Genomic DNA, 26,281 nt, shown 5'->3' on the forward strand with positions numbered 1-26,281 from the left:
AAGAGCGCACAAACCAGGACGAAAGACGGATGACGCTCATGAGAAGTAAAAAAAAAAAAGGAACGTTTGACAGCCAGTCGAGTTTCCTAGGGGAGGCTTTCTTCGAGGAAAGGATGTGGCCGCGCTGCAAGGCGATCTAAATCTGATGTCAGAGGAGGCTGTTCTCAGGTAGTGTTGCTGTAAAGTGGATCCCCCTTTAGGTCAATGGTTTGAGTGACTATGTTTCCCCCTCCGCCTTATACGCTAAGTCCCCGGTCCACTCAGGATCTGTTTCAATGGCAACGGTTGCAGTTGGTAGCAATCAAGCTCCAGAGCGATCTTTGCTTGCCCTAAGAGAGGAAATAAGCGTACCGAAGCACGTTATGTAAAAGCCTCTTATTTCCTAAACAGCCTGGTCAGAGAGGACAGAGTCTCAGACTGATTAGCAGTGGTTTGATTCTGGGTCCCAACCCACCTGCTAAATTGCCTAGTGTGAAAAGATGCAGGAGCTGGCTTCTCCTTTTTTTAATTTTTTAATTTATTTTTTGTCACAACATTATATACAAGCACATATATTGAAAGGAAACAATAGGACAGGAACGGTAGGCACTTTTGTGCACTTATGCATGCCCCTTGCCTTCCCCTGCTTCTGCTTTCAGCCATGCCAAATATAGTTGCTTTTTCAAACACATCTACTTTGGTGAAATGTCCTAAGTAGTTCTTGCTTTGCTGTTGATAATCTTTATTTAGCACGAGGGTCAGCAACCTTAAACACTCAAAAGAGCCGCAAAGGTCCTAACCCCAAGCCCCCATTCAATTCTGGAGCCGACCAGAAGTCCAGTTCCCCCATCATAGTCTCCTCCTAGTGCTGCGTCCTTTTTCCTCTGCTGACCAGAAGTCCGGTTCCCCCACCATAAAGTCTCCTCCTAGCGCTGCATTCTTTTTCCTCTACCAGTCCTAACTGAAAGCCCTATTAATTGTGGAGTCGACCAGCAACAGGGAGCTGCAGTAGAAGGATGAAAGAGCCTCATCCAGAGGCATGGGTTGCTGGCCCCTGATCTAGCACATTCATTTATAACAGAATAACAGGGTTTGAAGGGAGCTTGGAGATCTTATAGTCTAATCCTCTGCTCAGGCAGGAAGCCCTATACCATTTCATCCAGTAGTGAAATGTAAAATTTGTTACTACCGGTTCTGTGGGTGTGGCTTGGGGGGGTAATGTTGGTAGGCGTGACCAACTTTTTTTTACTTTTAAAAGCATTTTTTCTGCAACCTTTTCCGATGAAGAGATTGTAGAAAAATGCTTTTAAAAAGCTCTGGTGATCCCAGCTGAGTTGCCTGATCGTCAGAGGCTTTTTTTTTCTTTTAAAGGGAAAAAAATGCTTTTAAAAGAAAAGAAAATGCTTTTTTTTGCCTTTAAAAGACAATCAGACAACTCAGTTAGGATCATCAGAGGAGCCTTTTAAAAGCATTTTTCTACAACCTCTTTGGCTGAAGAGGTTGTAAAAAATGCTTTTAAAAGCCTCTGACGATCCCAGTTAAGCTGCGCGATTGTCAGAGGCTTTTTATTTTAACTTTTAAAAGCATTTTTTTGGCCGAAGAAAAAATGCTTTTAAAAGAAAAAAAAATCTCTGATGATCGTGCGGCTGAGCTGGGCATGGGGAGGGGCAGGGATTTTTGTTACCGGTTCTCCGAACCACCTGCCGCCATTGCTGAATTTGCTGAATAAAAAAAACTGTCATGGAGCCAGCACTTCTGATTTTATAAAAAGCAAGTAGAGGGCCACGTTCAGTTAAATGAACAATACATCAGGCGATCCGGTCCGAACTGGGAGCATTTCACCCCTGATTTTGTCCAATCTCCTCTTAAAAATCTCCATTGTTGGAGCATTCACAACTTCTGGAGGCAAGTTGTTCCACTGATTAATTGTTCTGTCAGAAAATTTCTCCTTAGCTCTAAGTTGCTTCTTTCCTTGATTAGTTTCCATCCATTGCTTCTTGTCCTGCCTTCAAGTGTTTTGGAAAATAGGTTGACTCCCTCTTTTTTGTCGAAGCCATTAGATATTGGAACATTGCTATCATGTCAGCAATGTTTAAAAGCATTTTTTCATTGAACTAGACATAACCAATTCCTGCAATTGTTCTTGGTATATTTTAGCCCCCAATCCCCTCGTCATCTTTGTTGCTCTTCTCTGCACTCTTTGTAATGCTTAATCTGTCTCTGAGCTCAGAAAAACAAAAGTATCACTTTTGCTGTCACCTGTGAGTTTAACTAAGCATGTTAGTTAACATAATTGTCTTTTTAAAATTTAACAATCCAGATTTTTCATTTTCCATGTTTACTTTCATAATGAACACTTCTAAATCCAAGCTGTTTTTTTTACTGTACAAGTAGTATTGCCTCACATATCAAATTGTTAATGTTTCAGTATTCTATTAGGCTAGTTGGCTAGCCTTAAATGTATGTTTATTACATACACTGTTGGACACACTTAATTCACACTTCTATATCTATTAATGTATTGGTTCATTTAACTGAACATGGCCCTCTACTTGCTTTTTATAAAATCAGAAGTGCTGGCTCCATGACAGGTTTTTTTATTCAGCAAATGAGTAAAATTATCTTAGTTGGGAAAAGGCAATATGTCAGCCAAATTAGTATTTTGAGACTGTCATTTTATTGATTATACAGTAATCCAAGAGCTTCTTCTTGAACTAGAATTAACCAGCCCTGTATGATCAGGGAGGGAGAGGCTTCTTCTGCATTTTTGCAAAGTCAGATGCTGAAACGAGAAGAATGCTGTTTTATATTAGTACTAACTTTATAAAGCAGTCTTTCTCTAGATATTAGATTGTATTGTAAGGTACAGGCTTTCTGGAGACCTGTGAAGACAGAATTGTTCTAGATTATTCTTTTTTGATTGATATTAATTCTCAGTGCAGATATATGCATTTTTCATAGGGATTTTTGCTCAGGTTACTTCTGAATCATTAGATTCTTTTATCTCATCATGGATATTTTAATATTTAATAACAGGTATTATAGGTATTGTAACAGCTATTTTAATGCTTACTGTGGATATTAATGCCTAAGTGCATTATTACAGATGGTTATACGTGTTGCTGCTGTTGATATTTATATTTGATTTTGACTATAGGCTGAGTCCATGAAGATTGGACAGCAAATAACATGAACAATTTAATAATTATTTATTTAGTATATTTATTTAATTAATAAATTAATTAAAATACACTAAAAATTAAAAGTACAAATATTGTTAAACTCTGGAAATAAATTATGATGACTTTTGTAAGTAAGAAAGACATGAAACAGAATTATTTAAAGTGACTACTTGTATTTGTGCTTTCATTACAGAAACTACTCATTGTTGATGAGAATTCAAAGACGTACTGGTACATTTCAGGGTCCCCCCTCCTACCACTAGTTCACATAATGAGTTTTTCCCTTGTTGCTTATGATGATTCGGATTCTGAAGCAGAGACTGGGAGATCCAGAGATGTTATTAGCAGTGAAATCAATCTAACAGATTCTGCTGTGGATATTGTTCAGCCCAGTGATGACTTAAATATTATTTCTGAGACAAAAGTCGAATCTGTGGAATACATGGGCAGCTCCAAAAAGAACATGTTTTATGAGGATACCTTTCAACAGCATTTACAACCTAATGAAAAGACTATAATAACAGCAGTACAACAGCAGTACAACAGAAATTGTACTTTGACAAAAACAAGGACTAAGTATACCCAGCCATTAAATCCTTTATTGGAACCTAAAATACCTGGAAATCCATATGCTCAGAAGATGATGCGTAATGATGGAGATGTAACTATTCAAAAACTGAGACCATATGTTTCAAAAAAACTTCAACAGGAAAGAAAGGAATACCAAAAAGAGAGAGTATCTTCTCCAGTTAAATTTAGTACAGCTGAAGATAAAATGACAATTAAAGTTTCCCAATATATTATGCCATACATAGGATCAAAATATGCAGTTACTGAAATTCCAAAGAACTTGGTGTTTCACATGGCTGAGCATAGTGGACCAGTTAATGCAGTTCGCTGGTGTCCTCTGGATAGGTGGAGCCATATGTTGCTTTCTGCCTCTATGGATAAGACTGTCAAGGTAACGTGTTGCAATATCAATGTCTTTAATTAACTATTATTTATATCATGATTGAAGCTCCCTCCAAACCGTTTTCTAAGCTATATTAAACAAAACATAATCTGTACCATAACAGTCTGAATTAAGATTAAATTGTCTGTTGATGAATATTAATCTGTACATTTTGTGGATGTGAAAAATACTGAACAGTGCAGTTTCATCAAATTCTTGCTTATGGGTGAATGGGAGAAACAAAATATCCATATCAATTGCAGGAGAGAATGCCCATCAGGCATAGCCTCATGTGAACAGTATCTCTCTTGCTTCGAAAGCTGCATTTGGGTTTTTGAGATGGTGGGGGACATAGAGTCATGAAACAAGTGCATCTTTTTAATACAGGAAAAACATTTGAGGAATCAGCCTACACCTTTGTTCTGTGGTCAGTGTCATAGCTATTTTGTTAACAGTCAGGACATCATGTCTAGCTTAGTCATTGAAGTTTGATGCATTTTACACAAAAGAAATCTCACTGTTTCAAAACAGATAACTTCCATTTGTGTGGATAAGATAGCACTTATCAAGCAGAATCAATTCAGAAACAAGAGTACTCAGAAATAAAGTGAAGACTGTGAGACATTAAAAAAATAATAGTTTGGACATTAAAATCTTCTTCAGGCTCACAATGTATTCATTTGTAATTGTCTTGACCTCAGTATGCTTGATGTCAGCTTGAAGGATGCTCAGGTATTTGTAATGATCATCTTCACCCAGACTTTTAATTTTATTTCCACAGGCTATCTTGATTCCTTTAGTTTTCTCTATTTTCCTCCATTGATGGTAAAAGTGGCACATTTGTCCAATTCAAACTCCATTGGCTGTATATATGGACAGTGTTGAGCAGTGATTTATTTGAACAGTGTTGTGATTTATGATGAGGATGATGATGGTTGGTCACATGGTCATCTAGATGTTTAAATTAGATTTGGTATTTTTATCCTTCTACTAATTATTCTTATTATTTCAGTAATCAAGCCGCTTCTTAGTTCCTACTTTGTGGTCTCAAAACTTAATTGACAAGAAGTCTCCTTTCTAAATAAGAAATAAGTATGTTTCCTAATTTAAATGTGAGAGGCATATATTGCAATAAGTACATGAGAGATATGCTAAAATGGTCTCTTGAATTCCTTTTTAAAAATGCTGATTTGCAACTGGTACATTTAGACAATCAGGATTTAAAATTAGAAGGCCAATTTTGTTGCCAATAGGTCAATGTTTGAGAATTATTGGATAAAACCACACATACGCATATAATGCATACAGTCATATAAATGTTGAAAAATTTCTGGATACTGGAACTTGAGTAATTCCTGTTTAATTGTTTTGTAGAATAACTATTGTAGAGGTTTGTTTATTTTTTAAAAAGGTGATTAATACTGTTACTTTTTTTCTTACTGTTGTCCTGTGACTTTAAAGCCAGTAGAGGGCACAGTTAGATTAAATATAAATGTTGCAAGACTAGAATCCTAACTGCGATTTGTTTCTCAGCTTGGTCTGTCATTGCAAAAAGGATACTTTGTAATAGACGGCAACATGCTGTTTAAGGTCATCATTGCATTTAATTTGAGAAGGAATTTTAGTTACTTTAAAGCAATTGTAAGGATCAAAAATATGTTTATTTTTGTGTCTCGTTTTCTAAATGTAGTTTTCCTATGTTAATTTGTACTAATGAAGTTTAGTACAGGTAGTCTTCGAGTTATGACCACAACTGAGCCCAAAATTTATGTTGCTAAATGAAACATTTGTTAAGTGTGTTTGCCTAGTGGTGAAATCCAAATTTTTTTACTACTCGTTCTCTGGACGTTGCTTGGTGGGTGTGGTGTGGCTTGGTGGGCGTGTCAGGGGAAGGATACTGCAAACTCTCCATTCCCATCCCACTCCAGGGGAAGGATACTGCAAAATCCCCATTCCTTCCCCACTCCTTGGGGAAGGAAATTGCAAAATCTCCATTCCCACCCCACTCTGGGGCCAGCCAGAGGTGGTGTTTGCTGGTTCTCTGAACTAATCAAAATTTCCGCTACCGGTTCTCCAGAACCTGCTGGATTTCACCCCTGAGTTTGCCCCATTTTACGAATTTTTTTGCCACGGTTGTTAAGTGAATTGTTGCATTTGTTAAGTTAGCATGGGGATGCTGCAATGGTTGTAAGTGCGAAAAATGGTCATAAGTCACTTTTTCAAGTGCCATTGTAATTTTGAACAATCACTAACTGAACTGTTGTAAATTGAGGACTACCTGTGATTTCAAACCCTATGTTTCGAACTACAGCTCGAGAGAGAAAGAGTAAAGAAGTTTGTGAACTCAACATAGCACTCTGCTTCTTCATCTTAACTAATCTTGTGAATGTGGATGAAAAATGGCACTGATAATTGCTATAAAAATGGTTTGGTATGGTGTCCAAACTGGACCTTTGTCTACTATTTTGATGTGTTATCAGACAAATATCTAAACCAGAAATCTGGGGAATTCTGGGAGTTGAAGACAACATCTTAATTTTGTCAAGGTTGAGAAACACTACACTAAGCTTACAGAAAGATGACTGATATCTGTGTATTTTAACTGTCTTCTGTAGATATGATTGACAGAATATAACAGCATAAAAAAACCCACAATAGTACTAAAAGTATTGATTTATTAAATTTAATGCCAGACATCTACCCAGTAGAGCAAGTCTTGGTAACATCAAGAGCAAGTAATATCAACAGCAAAAGTAAACTATTATTATACTATATACAACAAATACATTCCAAAGTCTGAATGAGCAACATTTACAAATAGCAGCAAAAGTACTGGATAGTTTTCTCTGAAGAGGTTGTTTGATAATCAGAATATTTTTTTCGTAGTTAGCACCAGAAAAAAGGGAAATGGGGAAATTGATGAGAAAAGTTCAGGCAATTAAAGGGTACACATGTGGTTTACACTTCTGTATTCACTACCTTGGATCAAGTAAAATCTTGGACAATATTGGTCAACATTTCCAATTTAATAAAGTAAACAATGCAAGGATATAAAGTGGAGTAGAAAAACAAGGGAAAAGACAGGAAAAGAAGAACTTTGGCCATAGCACAATGGCAGAGAAGAAATGACTTCAGGAGTTATCATGAATGAAGGTGAATTATAGATTTTTATCTTTATTTAAACCAACCAAGATGCCCAAACGACTTCCTAAGCTTATTTGATAACTGAAATTATTGATAAAGAACCTTTCTATCACCAGCATTTTGGCTGCCCTTGTTGTGGTAGAAAGATAATAGCTAGTATTGACCCTTTCAGCACTCACAACTGTAACAGATTTAGGTTTTTAGTGGTCTGCTGAATAGTTGTTTAGTGAGATACGGAGAATCTGACAAAATAATTAGGAGTTGTATTGCATAACTCAGCAGAACTTTTCTCAAGATCTCAGGAAGGAATGGGGTTGAAGTCTCTCTTCCTCTTCCCGGTGATTTTGATTAAGATAATTGATTTTCTCCTGCTAGATCTTGATCAGGACTGGTCTGTCTTCAGTCCAAATTCCCCTAAGTAGTGACCTTAATACAGCCCAAATCATTGAATAGGGATTGTGTTTGTGTGTATGCAATTATAGATATGCTGTCTCTACCAACTATTTTGTTTTGTGTGGCTAATAGAATGAAATAGAATATCTAACCATATTTACCCAGTTGATGTATGTTTAGGGAGAACAGAATTTAACTTCCCACAATATTCATCTTGCTGGACACTTCAAAGAAAGAATGCAGAATATAATTATAAAATTATTATTAAATATAGTATCTATTATAAATCTTATTATGTTTAATAATATAATATTATTAAATATTATATGGTGCTTAGAACACAATACTGCAAGCTAACTCACTGTTCACTCCAGGAGTTTGATTCTGAGCGGCTCAAGGTTGACTCAGCCTTCCATCCTTCCGAGATCAATAAAATGAGGACCCAGATTATTGGGGGAAATATGGTAACATTCTAAACCGCTTTGAGAGGGCTGTAAAACACTGTGAAACAGTATATAAGTCTTCAGTGCTATTGCTATTAGTTACTATTATTGGTTAAAGAAATTGTTTCATGTATTTATTTCATTTATATAATCCTTATCCAGGAGTTATGAATGTTTAGCTATAGTGTCTGCTAGTATGTTCTGCTGTACAGTAATTCTGATTTCTTCTGATTCTAAGTTCATTTAACCTAAAATTATTGGAAAGTTAACCATATTTTTTGTAGTATAAGTCACACCTCTCCCCCCCAAAAAGGTGAAAATCTGGGTGTGTTTTATACTCGGAATGTAGCCCCTCCCAGCCTCACAAACAGAGATTCAGAGGCTGAAAGAAGTCTCTGAAAGAAGCTTCAGAAAAAAAGCCTCTGAAAGGCTTTTATCTAAAATAATATGGCAAGCAACAAAAGAAGAATCAGTAAAGGTTCTAACCAAACTATGCTAACAAATCTGGAGAACGACACAATAACCAACAGATTGGAAGAGGTTAATCTATATACCAATGCCAAAGAAAGGAGACTGAACAGAGTACAGATAGTCCTTCAGAATAAAAACCTCTGAAAAAAGCTTCAGAAAAAAAGCCTTTCCCCCCCTGAAGCTCTGTTTCAGAGGCTTTCAAAGGCAGAAAAAAAACTTTTTTTCTGAAAGAGAGTTTCAGAAGTTTCAGAGGCTGAAAAAAAAGCAAGTCACAGAGCTCACAACCAACCAACCTGTTGCTAAAATTCACCTCTGAGAACAGCTGATTGGGGGTATTCTGGGAGGCTAATCCACCTGCCAATCAGCTTTTTTCTTATTTTCCTCCCCAAAAACTAAGGTGCGTCTTATACTCCAAAAAATATGATAGGCTTCTTCCTATTTTTATTCATTATGAAAAATTACAAAGTCTGTTTAGAAAAATTGTATAAATGGGAGAAAGCCTCTCTTTCCCTTTCTTTGCGCGCAATAAAATTAATAATAGAATAATTCCAAAGGAGAGCTCTTTCTAGAAATATTTTCTTTTTATCATTACTCTGAGAATGGTTATTCATGTTATTCATGCACATTTCCTTAGAGAAGTATTCTGAGATTGAACAGCAGAGTTAAAGAGAAAATATATACAGTTTATGATTGAGATCTATTAGTAAATCATGATTTATGAATGAGCTACTTACGATAAAGCACTTTGCATGTGGCAAAGTACTTGAAAAGAAATTAATAATGCATAGATAGCTCAGGGTTACAGTTTTTATCATCTGTCTTCTTTTCTGATAGGAGAGAATGTTTGCCACCTTGGCAAATTAAATAAGAAATGAACTATCTCATGCAGGAAGAAGTACAGATTTTGTTCATTTTGTGGGTAAAGAAGAGAACTTCTTAATGTGCAGTCAAATGTTGAAGGAAAGTCTTCAGGGGAAAAGTAAAAGGGTTATGAGATTCTAAAAGTTGTAGCATATAAATTGATCCAGATGTCTGCATAATGAAAATAGGCCTCTAACTTTCTGCCCTGGATGAAGCACTAATATCATGCAGTATTTACATATTCTTCTAAGTCCTTCTTCCCCATCCTGTGCCTTTCAGAGCTGCATCAGAATTGTTCATACACACATATGTAGATCTTTGCTTATTTTCAAGCCTTTTGCTGCTTGGAACCTAAACTGCTGTTGGTCCAAAATTGAAATTATCTGCTTTTTGCACATCAAAGATTTCCTGGGTCTAAATTGCTAGAATCTTGCCAGAGTTTTATGTCTTTCTTTCCCTACATTTATCTTTGCATAATTCCTGATGTTTTGATACAATCAAAACACACAGTACATGCATGCGCAGTCTGCAAAGGCAACTGGGATATTGTTCAATCATCTTTTGCAGTAATTGCGTGGTCCCAATGTATTTGGTCAGGGGTTTCATATGAGATTTATATAAATGTATATATAATATGGTTTATACACTTAATTATGAGTATCGTTTAACCCTTTATTAGAATTGTCCTTCCCTTTATTTAGTTTTTCAGCAGAATGAAGAAATATTCACCCTTTTAGCTACAGTGGAAGACAGTTCCTAATAGGGACGTGACTGAATGGGCAGGAAACAGAAAAAATGTATGTTCCTCATCTGACCTGTCATGGCCTGGCTCTCTTAAAACAATCTAATTATTTTGAAAGTACAACCTGAATTTATTAACCATGCAAACACTTACAGCATATGCTGGGCTCCCAGTAAAGCCTAGACAGCTTGCTGAGCATCCCTGAGCAAAAACAGAGCCACAGACTATGGAGGGCAGGGGTGAAATGCTCCCGGTTTGGACCAGTAGCTGTGGTGGAGGCTGGTTCGGAGAACTGGTAGCAAAAATCCCTGCCCCCCCACCATGCACAGCTGAGCTGTGCGATCGTCAGAGGTTTTTTTTTTTTTACTTTTAAAACATTTTTTCTTTGGCCCAGCTGAGTTCCCTGATCGTCAGAGGCTTTTAAAAGCATTTTTTACAACCTCTTCGGCCAAAGAGGTTGTAGAAAAAATGCTTTTAAAAGTAAAAAAAAAAAGTTGCCCACATCCACCCAGTCACATTACACCCCCCACCAAGCCATGCTCACAGAACCGGTAGTAACAAATTTTACATTTCACCATTGATGGAGGGGTATCTTTTTAGTACCACTTCACACTTTTTCTTTCTATATCTTTCTATCTAGAAATACAGTTACTGTCACATATTTTCCAAATACTGTATCTTACATTATTTATGTGTATGTGTATGATGCCTTCAACTCAGTCCTGACACTTGGTGATGGCCTAGACAAGTCTAGGAAGTTTTCTTGGCAGAATTTTGGCAGTGGTTTGCCACTATATTTTCTTTGGGTGAGAGGAAGCGAGTGACCCAAGGTGACACAGCTGTGCTATTAATAAATTTGCCAGGTTTTTTATAGGTTATAATAACTCTTGGTTATTGGGAAAAGGAAGTTGCGTTTGATCAGCCCTGTTCTCCTGAAGGTTTTTTCCCCCGCCCCATAAAAGTCAAAGTTCTTCTGTTTGAACATACTTTCAGTCCTTATAGTTTCTGGGCGCCTAATTTATGTGTTCTATTTTTTATTTGGGTGATTGCGGACTCTATATTTTATCCTATTGTTACTTGTCTAGAGTCTATTAGGATTGGGATGAAAAATAAATACTGGAAAATAAATAATCAGAATAGTTGCTTTGTTTGTTCAATCTTACATAAAAAGCATACTTCTCTTTATTTAAAAAGTTCATTTCATGTACATATATAGAGACACTCAGTATGGTGCTGACAGATAATGGTTTGGATTGGAAGGTAGTGTTATTATGAAAGCATGTTTTTCAAGTAGTCTTCATTGAAATCAGTGGCAGTGATATAGAAATAGCAATTAGCAATTGCTATTTGTCAGTCTTAGCAATTTTTTAATGAACCATCTGAAACATTTTGTCTCTGGACATACAATTTCTATGGAAATGGAAAGTTGTCATTGAAAAGCACAGTTCTATATTTTTCATTGTCTCTGATAAAGTTTATAGTAGTACTTAGCACTTAGTATTAAAGATTTGACCTAAATGTTCCCTTTCTAAAGAAACTTACAAATGCTTATGCATTTGCAACTATGTGAGCTTTATGTACAAGTAATGTTATTATGCCAAATAAAATTAGATCATCTTTCCAACATTTAAATAATACTGTTTATATATTGTTGATGTCAAAGCCCAAGATGATATGTATAGTGATTCAAAAGAAATCCTTGCACATCTGCTGTTAGGAAACCTAGACATTGTATATTTTATACTGTGCAATTCCAGTTTTGACATGCCACTTCATGGGTGATATTGTGGGAAAATACAGACAAATAGGGAATTGATTTACCAAGAGGATTATTTAGGTTAAAACAATTTGCTTGAAACCATGTGGGTATTTGAATCCTTCCGGGGTTAATGTAATTCTTAACCATCTCTTTCATGGAACTTTACCATAAATTTTAGTATATTAAATTGATTCCATCCTCAATATATGCATATCCATGCCTACTGGAGCTAGACTGCAAATGTCTGGATGACCAGAAATGGACACCAAAGAATTATATTTTCTGTATTTCTTTGTCAGCTAATTTTTTAGCCATAATAAAATGCATTTCATTATCTTGCTTTTCTGCCTGGAACTATGCAAAGCGTAAATGAATAAATGATGGATGGATGGATGAATAGATTTTATATGGTTGGTCTATTTGAATCTAATGAATCATATTTTGAAGAGTTTCATTTTGGAAGCTGTTTGTTTAAAAGGATTCTTAGTTTTAAATAAGTGTTTGGGCTTTAACGGCTGTGGAAAATCCCACTCAGAGTTTAGATCAATTTAGTGAAGTGCAATTATGTTAATTCAATACAATTTAATTAATTTAATACTTTAAAAATAAGTTTATATTAGAAAGATATTCCTTTATGCTTGTTTGGAAATTTCTTCTCATTTCTCCTTTAACTTTTCTCTGAGTTTGTGGTATTTACAATTTTGTTGATCATTTCATATAAAGCATTGAAAGCATTTTTACATGAGAACTTCAGAAACTTTGCACATTTATTTCTTGAGATTCAGGAATGATTTATGTGTACAGAGGCAAATGAGGAGGCTGAGAAAAACATGTATCATTTTTGGTCTTTGATCAATGTGCTAGGGATTTAAGCAAACGCTATGGTTTCCTTTAGTCTCATAATTGGCAGAAAGCAAAAGGTAACCTGTAGTCTTTTGTCAGGAAAAAAAATTGTGCTAGGTGGGTCAGATTAATATTAGCATTAGCAAGCCATGTTAAATTTAAAATTGATAATAGATAACTTATGTTCTATGCAAGGTTTCAGCAGACTTACAATTTTAGATATACCATGCTTTGCCTCTGAGTGGAGTGTTTGACTTTGTATCCCCTCAAATAGGCATGGCAGAACAAAGAAATAAAAAGGACTAGGCAGAAACAAATTAACATTAAACTTAAATTGATTAATTCTATGGATTTAATTTATGTGCATTTATAATTCATTGGCAGTTTTGGTAAGGGATCTGGGGACTGCATGTTTCACTTAGAGATTCAGTTAGTGTTCCTCTGTTAGATCAATTTCTGAGCAATTAAGGCAAACTGAACTTGGTGAGGCTTGATTTGAGTAGACAGGCAGAGAATGCATTTTTAATCTTACCTTTTAGTAGTTTTTCATGCTATGGTTTTGCTTGGTTGTATTTGCTTAATTTGGTGTACTCTCGGATTGATGACCTTGATGTGGAATGAAAAGCAGTGTAGACAGTGTAGACAGTTAAAAAGAAATACATCCAATATTTAAAAACAGCTGTCAAATTGGCAATTTGTAAGCCTAAAATTAAATGCTATCTTTAACTCATATACCTACAAAAGTCCATTTTCTTTTCATGTCATTTATTATTTATGTAGAATGACTAATTGCAATAATGTAATACATTTGATTTCAGCTAATTAGTGCTATCTTTTAACTTGATTTCTCAGTGCTGAAGAACCTGAATTTCATCATTCCAAAGATTATGTGGGGATTTTGTAAGGTAACGTGAACGTGGAAATGAAATCAAAATGTGCGTATATATGTGTGGGAGATATAGAGGTAAACGGACAGCAAGCATGTATAATATTGATTCCCACCCCCTTCTGTCATGTTCTTGTCTAGAAAAACTCTGCTGGAAATCTCCCTGGGAATGCTCTTAATCATTGATAGGCAGGTTTGTGGTGCTGGTTTTTCAGTGGAAATTTTCTTCTTTTTCTGTTGTGGTCCGCCAGCAGCCTGTGGAGCTGACAACAGAGTCGGATAGCGATGAGGCTGAGGAAGAGCGTGGGCCAATCCTGGAGGCTGGGTAAGGTCCAGATGAGGGCTCTGCGTCGGAAGCTGAAGTGAGGCCAGGGCCATCAGGGAGTGAGGTGCGGACTCCAGAGCCTCCAGAAACTGATAGTAGTGAGGCAGAGGAACAGGAGGAGCCTGTTCCTAATGCACACATGAGAAGAGCTGCCAGAAGGCAAGAGCAGCTCAAGCAAAGAGGACAACTCGGGAGTAGGCCAAGAGATGATTGGCCCCTCCCATAAGGCTTAAAAGACCAGTAACGGCATTGGGGCTCTTTCCTGGAAAACAATGTTGATAGCTTTGTCTTGTTGCATTTTGTTCTGTATCCGTGTCTTCTGAACTTTTGCCAAGAAAGGCCTTTGGCAATTTTCCTAATTGGACCAAGGTTGGTGATAGGACTGAGGAATTGTGTTGGGAGGAATTTGCATTAATTTAGTGGAACTATGTTGAGAATGAAGTAATTCTGAGCTGTTCGAATAAAGTTTGTTTGTTTTTACACTGACTGAGTGTCCTACTACCTACTTGGGCCTGAGTCACAACATTTTCTTTTCTTTTTCTTTCTTGTGTCAAAAATAGTTTAAATAACTACTAAAAGGAAGAAGCCAAAGAATAAGAATTTTAATAACCTGCATTGTTCAACCACTGTGATACTTTTACGTTTTTACATGTTCCCTGAATAAGAAGAGAATGGCCTCAAAACCTTCCCCAACCTCTAGGCTCTTTGTTTTATGAATGAAATCAGGTAAGAATGGCTGCTGTTGCAGAAGTTATGTTTTCAGGCTGGCAGATGGAAAATAATGCCAGGGGTAACTTTTTTGCTTTATTTTTATAACATCATACTCCCAGCAGACTCCTGGTAGAGCTCAGTATGAAAACACAAAATTAAACATGCTTCTTAAGATACTAAAAATACATTGTTTATTGGCATCTCCCAACAGCAAGATATATTAAGCTTTTCTTAACAGCTCCATTTTCACTGTCTCTGGAGGTAAGGACCATTACTAAAAACATGGAGTTTTAGCCCCATCCTCTGAATCTCTCTCTTCATCCTCACATAGGAACTGTGAACTTTTTGCTTCATACTGTTCTGCTTGTAACAGGAGTCTGGATATCAAACCATGTAAGAGTTTATAGATCAAAAACAGTATTTTGAATTGCACTTGGAAGCTGATTGATAGTTCAGGTAAATTTCTGTGGTTTACAAACTACAGTGGCCATAGTTAGCTAAACTCTAAACCATAAGCAAACCATATCATGACTTATATTCAATAGTAGACAATCAATACCAGATAAACAGTCTGATATGAAACACTACCCTAATCAATGAAGAAATCTTATCCCAGCCAGCTGTTACATATAATTTACCAGTAAATTGTGCTTGCTCATGCACTAATGATGATACCTAGCCTTGTACAGGTAGTTCTCCCTTAACAACCAGCAGCTCCATTACTAAGTGACACAGTCATTAAGCGAGACCTGTGACTGCACTGGACTGCAATCTCACTTCAATTAAGTGAATAATCCATAATCATTAAGAGAGACATCATCTGATCATGATTTGTGATTTTACTCCATTGACTCTGCTTGTTGGAAGTCAGTTGGGAAGCACACAAATGGTAATGTGTGACTGTGGATGTTGCAAGAGTCATAGACATCCGAAGGTTGCAAAACACTCAAATCTTGATGATGAGACCACAGGAATGCCGTGATAATCATAAGTATGAAGACCGGTTTCAAAGTCACCTTTTCAGCACTGTGGTACCTTTGGAAAGGTGCTAAATAGAACAATCATTAAGTAATGTCTGCCTGTAATGAAACAACCAAGCTCAGAGAATGCCCATAATCTAATAATGCAGTATATTAAATAGATCTATTGGATTTGTTTCTGACAAATCATGAGTGGAATTGTATTTACTTTAAAGTTGCTGTGATGGCCATTTATATTTTAATTTTAAACATAAAATTAATCCATACAGGCACTGATTTGAAAGAACATAAAAAAGTTATAATCTTATTTAGGAATGTGAATTATTGAAGAAAGTTTGTTAGTTTCTTGAACATATTTAAATATTAAATGATTAAATTTTAAAAAGAGACTTCTGGCAGTCCATTGAAGATGAAAAGATGAATGAAAAGAAGGAACTATGTAAGCTGCTAAGATAAAAATCTAGTTAGTTAATATTTGCAGATCTTTGATTCATTCTGCACTGGCAAGCCTGCCTTGGTGTCTTGAAATCTGTTGGTAGATTATCTAATATATTTGAATATTTAGGAACTGATAGTGTTTGCTTCTATGCTGTACTGCAGTTTATTGATTTATCACATTTAGAAACCATCCATCTCCCTCACTGAATAACTCTGGGCGATGTACAAATAAAATGTTACAAACATAAAAACTGAATATAAAAAATTTAAATTTTAAAATAGAAGCAAGGATGGTTAAAATTCAATATTGAATATTAATTAAAAGGTGAGGGAGAGGCTTCAGTAATTATACTGCTAGATTCTCAGACACTCTTGAGTTGCTTACAATTCTCTAAAGAGCTAGTATTTTTAAATTAATATAGTAAGGGGTAAGGTATCAAACTGCATGATCATGGACTAGTGGCAGGGACCATCAAGCTATTCATGTAAAAATAACATAGATATTCTTCTAAGTCATTGGTTGAAACTATATGCTACATGAGACAAGTTCTTTATTAAAGAATATTTATTTTCTTTTTTTGAGAGAGAAATAATGGTTGGAATTAAAAAGTGATTCTTTGCTTATTGAAATGACCTATTGTTTAAGAACAAAAACTTGGTATCATGATAATTGAATCACATTCATGTAAGCAAATTTTGTATGTGCTGTGTGTTTAGTCACATTTTCAATGTTAAAGAAAGTTGGCTAGGCACAGCTTCATTGAAAATTTGAGCTCAGAATGCTGTATTTTCAGGTAAGAAGTATGTCTAATTTTCTAGAGCAAAAAAATTCTTGATTACAGTTTTAATGATAGCTTAAGTGGTGTTTTCAGATGTCTAGCAATCAAGGTCTTGTAGCAGTCAAGTTGAATTATCCCTGGGTCTATTCATGATCACATTAGGATGCTCTAAATGGAAATGTTGCCATATTGCTAGTTAATTAACAGAAATTACTAAATACTATACTTACACTGTTGATGTTTCTTGCCTACTAGCTTCAGTATTAATATATTTAACCCATTTTTATAGTAACTGAGGCTAGATAAGTCAGAATTAAACACAACAGGCCTTAGATACAGGATTTTGGTAAATTACAATGCAGGTATTCCTCAGTCAAATTAGTAAATTTAGGAAAAAAATAATACAATAGACAATAACATTAGAAATAATATTATAGCTAGTACTATGTTTGAGATACTCTTATTCATGTTTTGTTTTGTATTTAGTTTCTTCCATTGAGTCAGTTTTCAGCAATTCTAAATATGAATGTTTCTTCAACCAGACTGTTAAATGGGCATGATTTTCTTTGTTACAGGTAATATAGTTTTAATTACTATGTTTTTATCTTTAGTTTAAAAATCTTTTTTTTCCTAATTCTGTATTTTCTTTTTATGCTGACATTTTGTTTAGGAATATTAAGGCTGATTATAAACAAATGAAATCTCAAAATCTGATTCCCGCCTCAAGCCAGCGGACAGATTTTGATCATGTTTTATATTGTATAAATTCCAGAGTTCCTAAATTTTGTACTGCTCTCCTCAATTTGATCCTGACATTAGAAGACAACCAGTTTTATAAACATTTGAAAATAACATTAGTTTAATCATTTAAAAGTCCTATTTTTTGTAGCCAATTTGATTTTATAAGATTTGTGTTTTGTGCTGGCACCCCAAAGTGGTACATTATTTACATCATTATTATATTTTATTACATTTTAAATTACCCCATAGCAAAGCTTAAAAGAAGATGGAAAAGAAAGAAGATGCTTTTGAATTATATGCTGTAGTTTGATTCTACAACAATAAATAATAGACTGTTGTGCACGGCAGCTAGATGCAATTGATTATTGTAATTCCCTCATCAGACATACCACCAATCAAAGACCACACAAGCATATGGAAATAATCCTGAAGCTTCAGATGTTCAGATCATCCAGATGTTACAAAACCTCCTTTTTTTAGAAGTTAGGTCTAATTGCTTTTTGAATATTGGTAAAGGTAAAGCTCTTTTGAAGAGGTCTTGGTGATCAGATGCATTAACATTATCTGTCTCCTTATTAATAGTATTTTGTACTGACTCCAATTTTTTTATTTTAAATAATTGCTTTTAACCATAATCTTAATTTATGATTGTTTATTAACCTGGAAGTGGATTATGGTTTTAATTCTATACTTTCGTTGTTAACTACTGGGAGTTCCTATAGAGTATGGTAGTGTATACATTTGATAAATATAATTGGCATGTGTTACTTAATTTATATTCTTAAATATTGTAGAATTAACAATAAAATACTATGCATATTGGTTAAAACTAGGTTCAAATTATCTTACTTTGGACATTATGCAAAAATCTAGCTCTCTGAAGAAAGCTCTATTGTTGGAAAAGGTGGAAGGAAAGAGAAAAAGAGGCTAACCAGCATCTAAGTGAATGGCACCCAATAAGGAATTTGCTCTAATTTGAACCAGTTGGATTGATCTCCAAAGGTATTGGCATGTAAAACACATTGCAGTAGTCCAACTATTAAGGTAATAAGACATGAGTCAGTATAGGAAGATCATCCATTTCCCTGATGGGCCATCTGAGATTGGGCATAACCCTCTTGGCCACCGTCTTCATCTGCCCATTCAACAGTAGCCTCAAATTCAGGAGGATTCCCAAGTTGCAGACCAGTGACCACACGTAGAAGTAACTAAAAGGGGAGAGAAGACTGAATGCTGCAGCAGTTACTAGGCCAAACTCTCTCTCTCCCTCCCCCACCACCAACTGGGACGGCTGATTGAGGAAGAAGCCTATTTCCAATTCCCAACCTTCACAACGGGATATTGCAGCTGATGGCATCAGAGGTTGCTACCAACCTGATAAACCTGGCAGGAACTACCTGCCAGATTGCTGGTAAGTTTCCCAAGTTCCCTCTGGAAACTGTTCTGATCCATCGGGCATGTAAAGCAGGTTGTTCTAATAAATCTCACGGCCATGTGCAGATTCTTGATGGCAACCAGTTATGTAGACTAGGAAGTGATCTCTATCCAGAAAGCAGCATGACCCCTCAGAAGTGAAAACAAGAGCCAACATTTGTCTGCCTGCAAGATTCAGGCCAGAGGTGACCCGGGACAGCCCATGACTGCCGTGGAGGTCATGGTCTTATCGGCTCCAAGCTAGCACTGAGGACATAGAAGTTTAAACTACCCAACTCTAAGAGTGAGGGATTAAGTCAGGTATCTTGAAAAGAAATTGATTGGAGCATTAAAGTGATCAATATACACAGCTTATCTCTACGTTCCAGTTTAATATGCAGATCACAACCTATCATTTTTGTGTGAGATTAATCTCATTTGGTTACTCTTCTGATATAGAATTCTTCGTTAGCTACAAATAAGTTGCCTGTTTACTTGAAAATGCAGCACTGTGATTTTAAACTTTCAGTGAAATCCAACCTTTTCAGTTATTTGTAGTTTATGCATGCAAAAGATGCAATAATTGTAATTAAAAAATTGTGTACATTATAGTAGATGGGTCATAGCCTAAAACTGAAACAGAAATTATAAAATGACTAACTTCTGTCATTTTTTCCTTATTGACAGAATAATTTTAACTAAAAACATACTAATTAGTTTATATAAAGGATTTTTAAAAGCAATTAGCACATTGCTTAGGAAGATAAAGTAAGCTTATATTTATAAAAAAAGCATTTGGAAATGGATGGCAATATTAACACATAATACGAATGGAAGAAAGATCCAATTTGTAAAATGCCTGGGAATTCAAGTGGTAAATTCAGTGAAGGATAATCTAAATGAGCAAATAAACATTACCTAGGGTTTTTCTGTATTGCTAATGATGTTTAAATGTAACTTGTAAAGAGATTTAGCTAATAAAGTTTGGTAAAGTAGAGAAATAGGATGTTGGATTTGGATTTTTTCCTTCTAAATAGAATTTGGAATTAGAATTCTGAATAGAATAGGTTCCCCTGGTTTTCAGTATTATTTTTTTAAATAGGAAAAAATCCACTGCAGCTGGGACGTAAACATGCTGCTCTTACTATGGTGTGCCATGATCTCCCAATTACCTGATTTAGATACTTTAAAAGTTGTTTTGAATGCATCAGATATTTAGGTAGCTGTCTGTCAGTTGACAAATAGGTCACTGAGTGCTTCAAAAGCTGGTTCAAGCAATGACAAGCTTTACTGAGGAGAGAAATGTGCCTTCTTTCCTATAGGGATTATCTCTGCTGGCAGCCATTAGTTCATTTTTCTTCCTGTTTGCTTTATTCTCCCTGGATGGATTTAAGACACAGACAGGAAAAGTATAAGGTTATGTGCATAGTCTACAAATGTGGAGTAGTGTTGATTGTCTCTTGACATCTCTTCAGTGAAAGTTCTAAATATCTTGCAATCAAAGTCAAAAGGACAATCAATTTACTGCAAATAAGGGCTATAGTGTCACTACTTCCCTGAGGATATTTCTGCAATAACTCTCAGCTTCTGAAAATCCCTGTCATGAATGTTTCTTAAGAAGTTGAAATTAAAATATTTGTTAACCCAAGTAGCTGCTGTTGTCTGTTGGGCAAAGACTGTATAGTTTGATCTGTCAGGATTTAAAGATCGAGTGGTGGATTATTCTGCCTTCGTGATGCAGGCTGGACTGATTTTCTCTATTTTTTTTAATTATTGAAAACCGCTGCCTAGCATGTACTTTATGGTGATATGGCCTTATTAAAAAGGCAGATAGTGAGAGAAATAAAGCACATTCTGATGGTGTTAAAAATTACTTTGAGGGTAGTCATTAGAGCAACTGGTTCACTTTCTCCCAGCATGAAAACTGTAATTCCAGATAGCATGATGAGTAGTGTTACAGCCAATACTGTTAATGAAAAAATATAATGCATGGGGACGACTTCCGGTGTCCGGTGGCAACGGACGTCTGGAAGGCTTCTCCTGCCTCCAGTGTCCGAATCCGGCCGCCGCCGAGGCCCTTAGGGGCCAGGTGTTCCGAAAAGGACACCTGCCGCACGGACGGCTCGCCAGGGGTCTCCCAGCCGATATACAGGACTGGGGGACCGATGCTGGCGCGCCCTAGGCTCGGCGGGGTTCGAGGCCACAGGCCGCCATTACTTTGGTCGCCGCCTGGGCCGCTGTGCCCGTGACACCGGGCTTTGGATTTATAATTGCAGCAGCCTGGTGGTGAACAGGAACGGAGAAGAATTGAGGAATGAAGAAGGGAAGGAATATCGGCAAACGTGAGTGGAGTACTCCGGAGTGCGGGGGTTTTTCTCCCTGCGACTGGAAGGAGTACGAATCACTTTGGAGAGAGGAGAACTTAAAATAACAAGATTACCGGTTTTGTGGAGCTCTGGAGAGAAGAGGTGATGGAGAAATTTAGGAGGGAGGGTTTGAGGCCCCTCCTCTGGGGAACAATGGTGGCGCCCAGCTTCCGCCTTCACTATGAGAATCTTGATGACATCACTTCCTTCGGCTTCCTGGTTGATTAACTGTACTCTGGACTCGTTGCTCCTGTGAGTGCCCCTGGTGGATCCGGAGGAAATTATAAGGATACTGTGCTTGCCTGAGGATTTTGAAAATTTTTTTAAATAGGAAAAAATCCACTGCAGCTGGGACGTAAACATGCTGCTCTTACTATGGTGTGCCATGATCTCCCAATTACCTGATTTAGATACTTTAAAAGTTGTTTTGAATGCATCAGATATTTAGGTAGCTGTCTGTCAGTTGACAAATAGGTCACTGAGTGCTTCAAAAGCTGGTTCAAGCAATGACAAGCTTTACTGAGGAGAGAAATGTGCCTTCTTTCCTATAGGGATTATCTCTGCTGGCAGCCATTAGTTCATTTTTCTTCCTGTTTGCTTTATTCTCCCTGGATGGATTTAAGACACAGACAGGAAAAGTATAAGGTTATGTGCATAGTCTACAAATGTGGAGTAGTGTTGATTGTCTCTTGACATCTCTTCAGTGAAAGTTCTAAATATCTTGCAATCAAAGTCAAAGGGACAATCAATTTACTGCAAATAAGGGCTATAGTGTCACTACTTCCCTGAGGATATTTCTGCAATAACTCTCGGCTTCTGAAAATCCCTGTCATGAATGTTTCTTAAGAAGTTGAAATTAAAATATTTGTTAACCCAAGTAGCTGCTGTTGTCTGTTGGGCAAAGACTGTATAGTTTGATCTGTCAGGATTTAAAGATCGAGTGGTGGATTATTCTGCCTTCGTGATGCAGGCTGGACTGATTTTCTCTATTTTTTTTAATTATTGAAAACCGCTGCCTAGCATGTACTTTATGGTGATATGGCCTTATTAAAAAGGCAGATAGTGAGAGAAATAAAGCACATTCTGATGGTGTTAAAAATTACTTTGAGGGTAGTCATTAGAGCAACTGGTTCACTTTCTCCCAGCATGAAAACTGTAATTCCAGATAGCATGATGAGTAGTGTTACAGCCAATACTGTTAATGAAAAAAATATAATGCATGGAGTGATGCTGCTTATTCTACAAGCTGTTTACCATTTTAATAATCGTAGAATATAGTGCATGTGTGAGATCAATGAACAATTTCTAAATCTACCAAATTATTTTGGAAAGTCTGTGTAAGTACAACATATATGTAAGTATTTCATTACTCATAAGCCATATCAAACCAGAGGTGGGTTTCAGCAGGTTCTGACCAGTTCTGGAGAACCAGTAGCGGAAATTTTGAGTAGTTCGGAGAACCGGTAGTAAAAATTCTGACTGGCCCCACCCCCATCTATTCTCTATCTCCCAAGTCCCAGCTGATTGGGAGGAAATGGGGATTTTGCAGTATCCTTCCCCTGGATTGGGGAGGGAATGGAGATTTTACAGTATCCTTCCCCTGGAGTGGGGTGGGAATGGAGATTTTACAGTATCCTTCCCCTGCCATGCCCACTAAGCCACGCCCACCAAGCCACACCACACCCACAAAGCCACGGCCACCGAACCGTTAGTAAAAATTTTTGAAACCGACCACTGTATCAAACCCAGCCTTTAAAATGAGAGGCTAAAAAAAAATCCTTTCATATTATTTTAGTTGGTTGTAAAGTCAGTCAGATGTTTAGACTGGTTTTAGTCATTTTTATCCGGCTATCGAATCCTTCCCAAGGAATTAGGATAGGAAGTTGTTGCTTGATAGCATTAAAGGTATCGCAGGTAAATTGTTCCAAGGGAAGTTGCCTTTTGCAAATGCCTGAATATGATTTATTCAATTCCGATAGTGTTCAAACTACAATTCCTGTAGTTTTGGATTGCACCCAAGGTATCTGCTACTGTTGGTACCATTTTTGCTTTTTTTTTTTTGCTATAGTCATCTTATTTCTATTTGCAGGTATTTGTATTTTGTGATTTTATCCAATTCTTTCTCTTCCATTCTGTTGTCAACTTCCACCATCCAGACTTTTCTTTCTTTCTTATCAACAATTGTTAAGTCTGGGGTGTTATGTGGCAGGTGTTTGTCTGTTTGAATTCTATGTACTGGCCATGCAACACTTTGCCTTGTCAGGTCTCCTTTCTATTCTTCACTTGATCTTTCTTGTAGGCCACTTTAGCCTCTTTGATATTCAGTAAAGCCTTCACGGTGAGGTAGCTCTGATGTATCTTCTTCACTATCCTTCAGATATTCTTTCAATGCCTTTTTGTTGTTGTTTTCATTTGTCGCAGTCAGCCAGATATTTAGACTGACTTTAGCTTTTTTATTCACTTATTGAGTCCTTTTTCAGAACCTGGAATAATGATGATGATTAATTTATGTACATTTAATATAGCTGCCCATTGTTGTAGACTTTGGGTGGGTTACAGATATGAAAGAATCAAACCCATTAAAAATAAATAGTTCCATAGACTAAAACAACCAAACAATAACAAATCAAATCAAACCAACTAGAATAGAATAGAATAGAATTATTTTTATTTGTCAAGTGTGATTGGATACACAAGGAATTTGTCTTGGTGCATATGCTCTCAGTGTACATAAAAGATACCTTCATCAAGGTACAACACTTACAACACTTAATGATAGTCATAGGGTACAAATTTAACACCTAATGATACAACACTTAATGATAGTCATAGGGTATAAATTAGCAATTAGGAAACAATCAGATCAATCAGATCAACTCCAGTCCTAAAATCAAAGCTAGGTCTTAAGTTCAGAATTCTAGAAAAGAGAGTAACTGTCTGTATTTCTGGAGGAATTGGTTGGCAGACAGATATAGTTGGCAATAGATAGTCTCTTGGAATCCAGCACCCATGCCATGAAGGGATTTATAGGTAATGACCAACACCTTGAATTGAACATGGAAGCCTACTGACAACCAATCCAGCTCATGTAGTACTAGAGACATATATATTGGGACATACAGTGACATATCATATTGGGAGGTGATTTAAAGCTGAGTATCATCAATGCATTATTGAATGCTAAATCGACAGTTTCTTGTAGGAATTAAATGAGAAAGGAGAGAGTGGCAAACTCTGAGACACTCCACCCTAAGGGTCTGTGGATATGATTTCTCTCTACCCATCAGCACTGTGATGACCCCGGGCACAGCACAGAGATAACACAAACAGTTGGCAGTTCAAACTGCCCCTTTATTGCTCCAAATCTCCCCCAAATGCTCCCACATTTCTAGAAAGTCCCTGAGCAGAGTGATAATAAACCCCAACACAAACCTCAAGCAGCCTTTGGCTGCAATTAGTCCAATCCAGCGCTGACTGCACCAAGGCTGCACGGCAATAAATCCCAAATGTATTTGGCAAAACAAGAGCAAAGCAAGGAGTTCAGGGAGCAAAAATTCCAGATTTATTTATTTATTTTATTTTATTTATTTGTCAAACACAACAATATATATAAGTATAAGCATGAAATAACCATACGAATTGGATACAACCAAAGGGAATATTAGGACAGGAACGGTAGGCATGCTGGTGCTCTTATGCACGCCTCTTACAGACCTCTTAGGAATGGGGTGAGGTCAACAGTAGATAGTCTTTGGTTAAAGCTTTGGGGATTTTGGGAAGAGACGATGGAGTCAGGTAGTGCATTCCAGGCATTAACAACTCTGTTACTGAAGTCATATGTTCTACAATCCAGAACGCCAACAAAGAATGCAAGGACTCTTGATAAGTTCAAACATCGGCACATGACACTTCAAGAACTCGGCATTTGTTCCTGACAAATGCCTCTCCCCATGGCATCTCCTTAAGTCTCATTCCCCAGGTATCCTGGTGAAGCTGGGCGGGGCACTCTCCTCGCAAGTTTCCTGCTCCATCTGCACTGATCACACCTTCTCTGCACTCTCCCAGCCCTTGCATCAGGATGGGGTGGTTCTTGCTCCTCGTCTGAGCTCTTGTCTTTCCTGTTCATCCTGCCTCTGTTCCTCCTTGTCTGCAGGCCTTACTAATTCTGAACAGCCTTGCCTGGTCTGACTCTTCCCTTCCCCAGTTTCCTCCAAGGCCAACAAAGTTGCCCTCTCATTTGCTGTTAGTTCTTGTTCCAACTCATCTTCCGCTACAGATTCAGACTCCAACGGGGGGTGGGTGGGCATAACAAGTACCATTGAAACTGACCTGCAGCTGGTTCAGAAGGATGATGAATTCAGTCTGAAAACTTTTATTTATTTATTTATTTATTTATTTATTTATTTATTTATTTATTTATTTATTTATTTATTTATTTTGTCACAACAGAATATATAAGCATAAGCATGAAATAGCTATACAATATATAAGCATATATATAAGCATAAGTATGTAATAACTATATTAATTGGATATAATGAAAGGAAACAATAGGACAGAAATGGTAGGCACTGTCTGAATTGAGTCCTGATAATTTGTTTCCTTCAAGATTGTCTGTAACTTGTTGTTTGACCATGAAGGAAAAGTTGGCAATTAGATGATAATTGTCCAGAACGGAGAATCAAGTGATGTCTCTTGAAGATGGGCTTTACTACTGTCTCCTTCAAAGCAGGCAGATCTAATGCCTCTCTCAGAGACAGATTCTACTGAATGGACTCTTCCCTTGGCCATCTCCCAGGCCACCTTAGTAGTGAGAGTCCAGGCGGGTCCAAAGCAGGGGTGAAATCTAAAAATTTTCCCTACCCGTTCTGTG

At 36.8% G+C, this 26,281-nt stretch overlaps 1 protein-coding gene across 1 annotated transcript in view; it reads left to right on the forward strand.

Annotated features, from left to right (window-relative positions):
- The first annotated feature begins 30 nt into the window (after positions 1 to 30).
- Positions 31 to 26,281, forward strand: part of WDR25 (WD repeat domain 25) — a 97,656-nt gene continuing 71,405 nt past the window's right edge. The window contains exons 1-2 of the mRNA XM_058162709.1: positions 31 to 168; positions 3,355 to 4,122. Of these exons, the coding sequence (XP_058018692.1) occupies positions 3,433 to 4,122 (690 nt within the window). The 5' untranslated portion in view covers positions 31 to 168; positions 3,355 to 3,432. The remainder of the gene's footprint in view (positions 169 to 3,354; positions 4,123 to 26,281) is intronic.

Source organism: Ahaetulla prasina, chromosome 1 (assembly GCF_028640845.1).
Source record: "Ahaetulla prasina isolate Xishuangbanna chromosome 1, ASM2864084v1, whole genome shotgun sequence".
Lineage (NCBI taxonomy): Eukaryota > Metazoa > Chordata > Lepidosauria > Squamata > Colubridae > Ahaetulla > Ahaetulla prasina.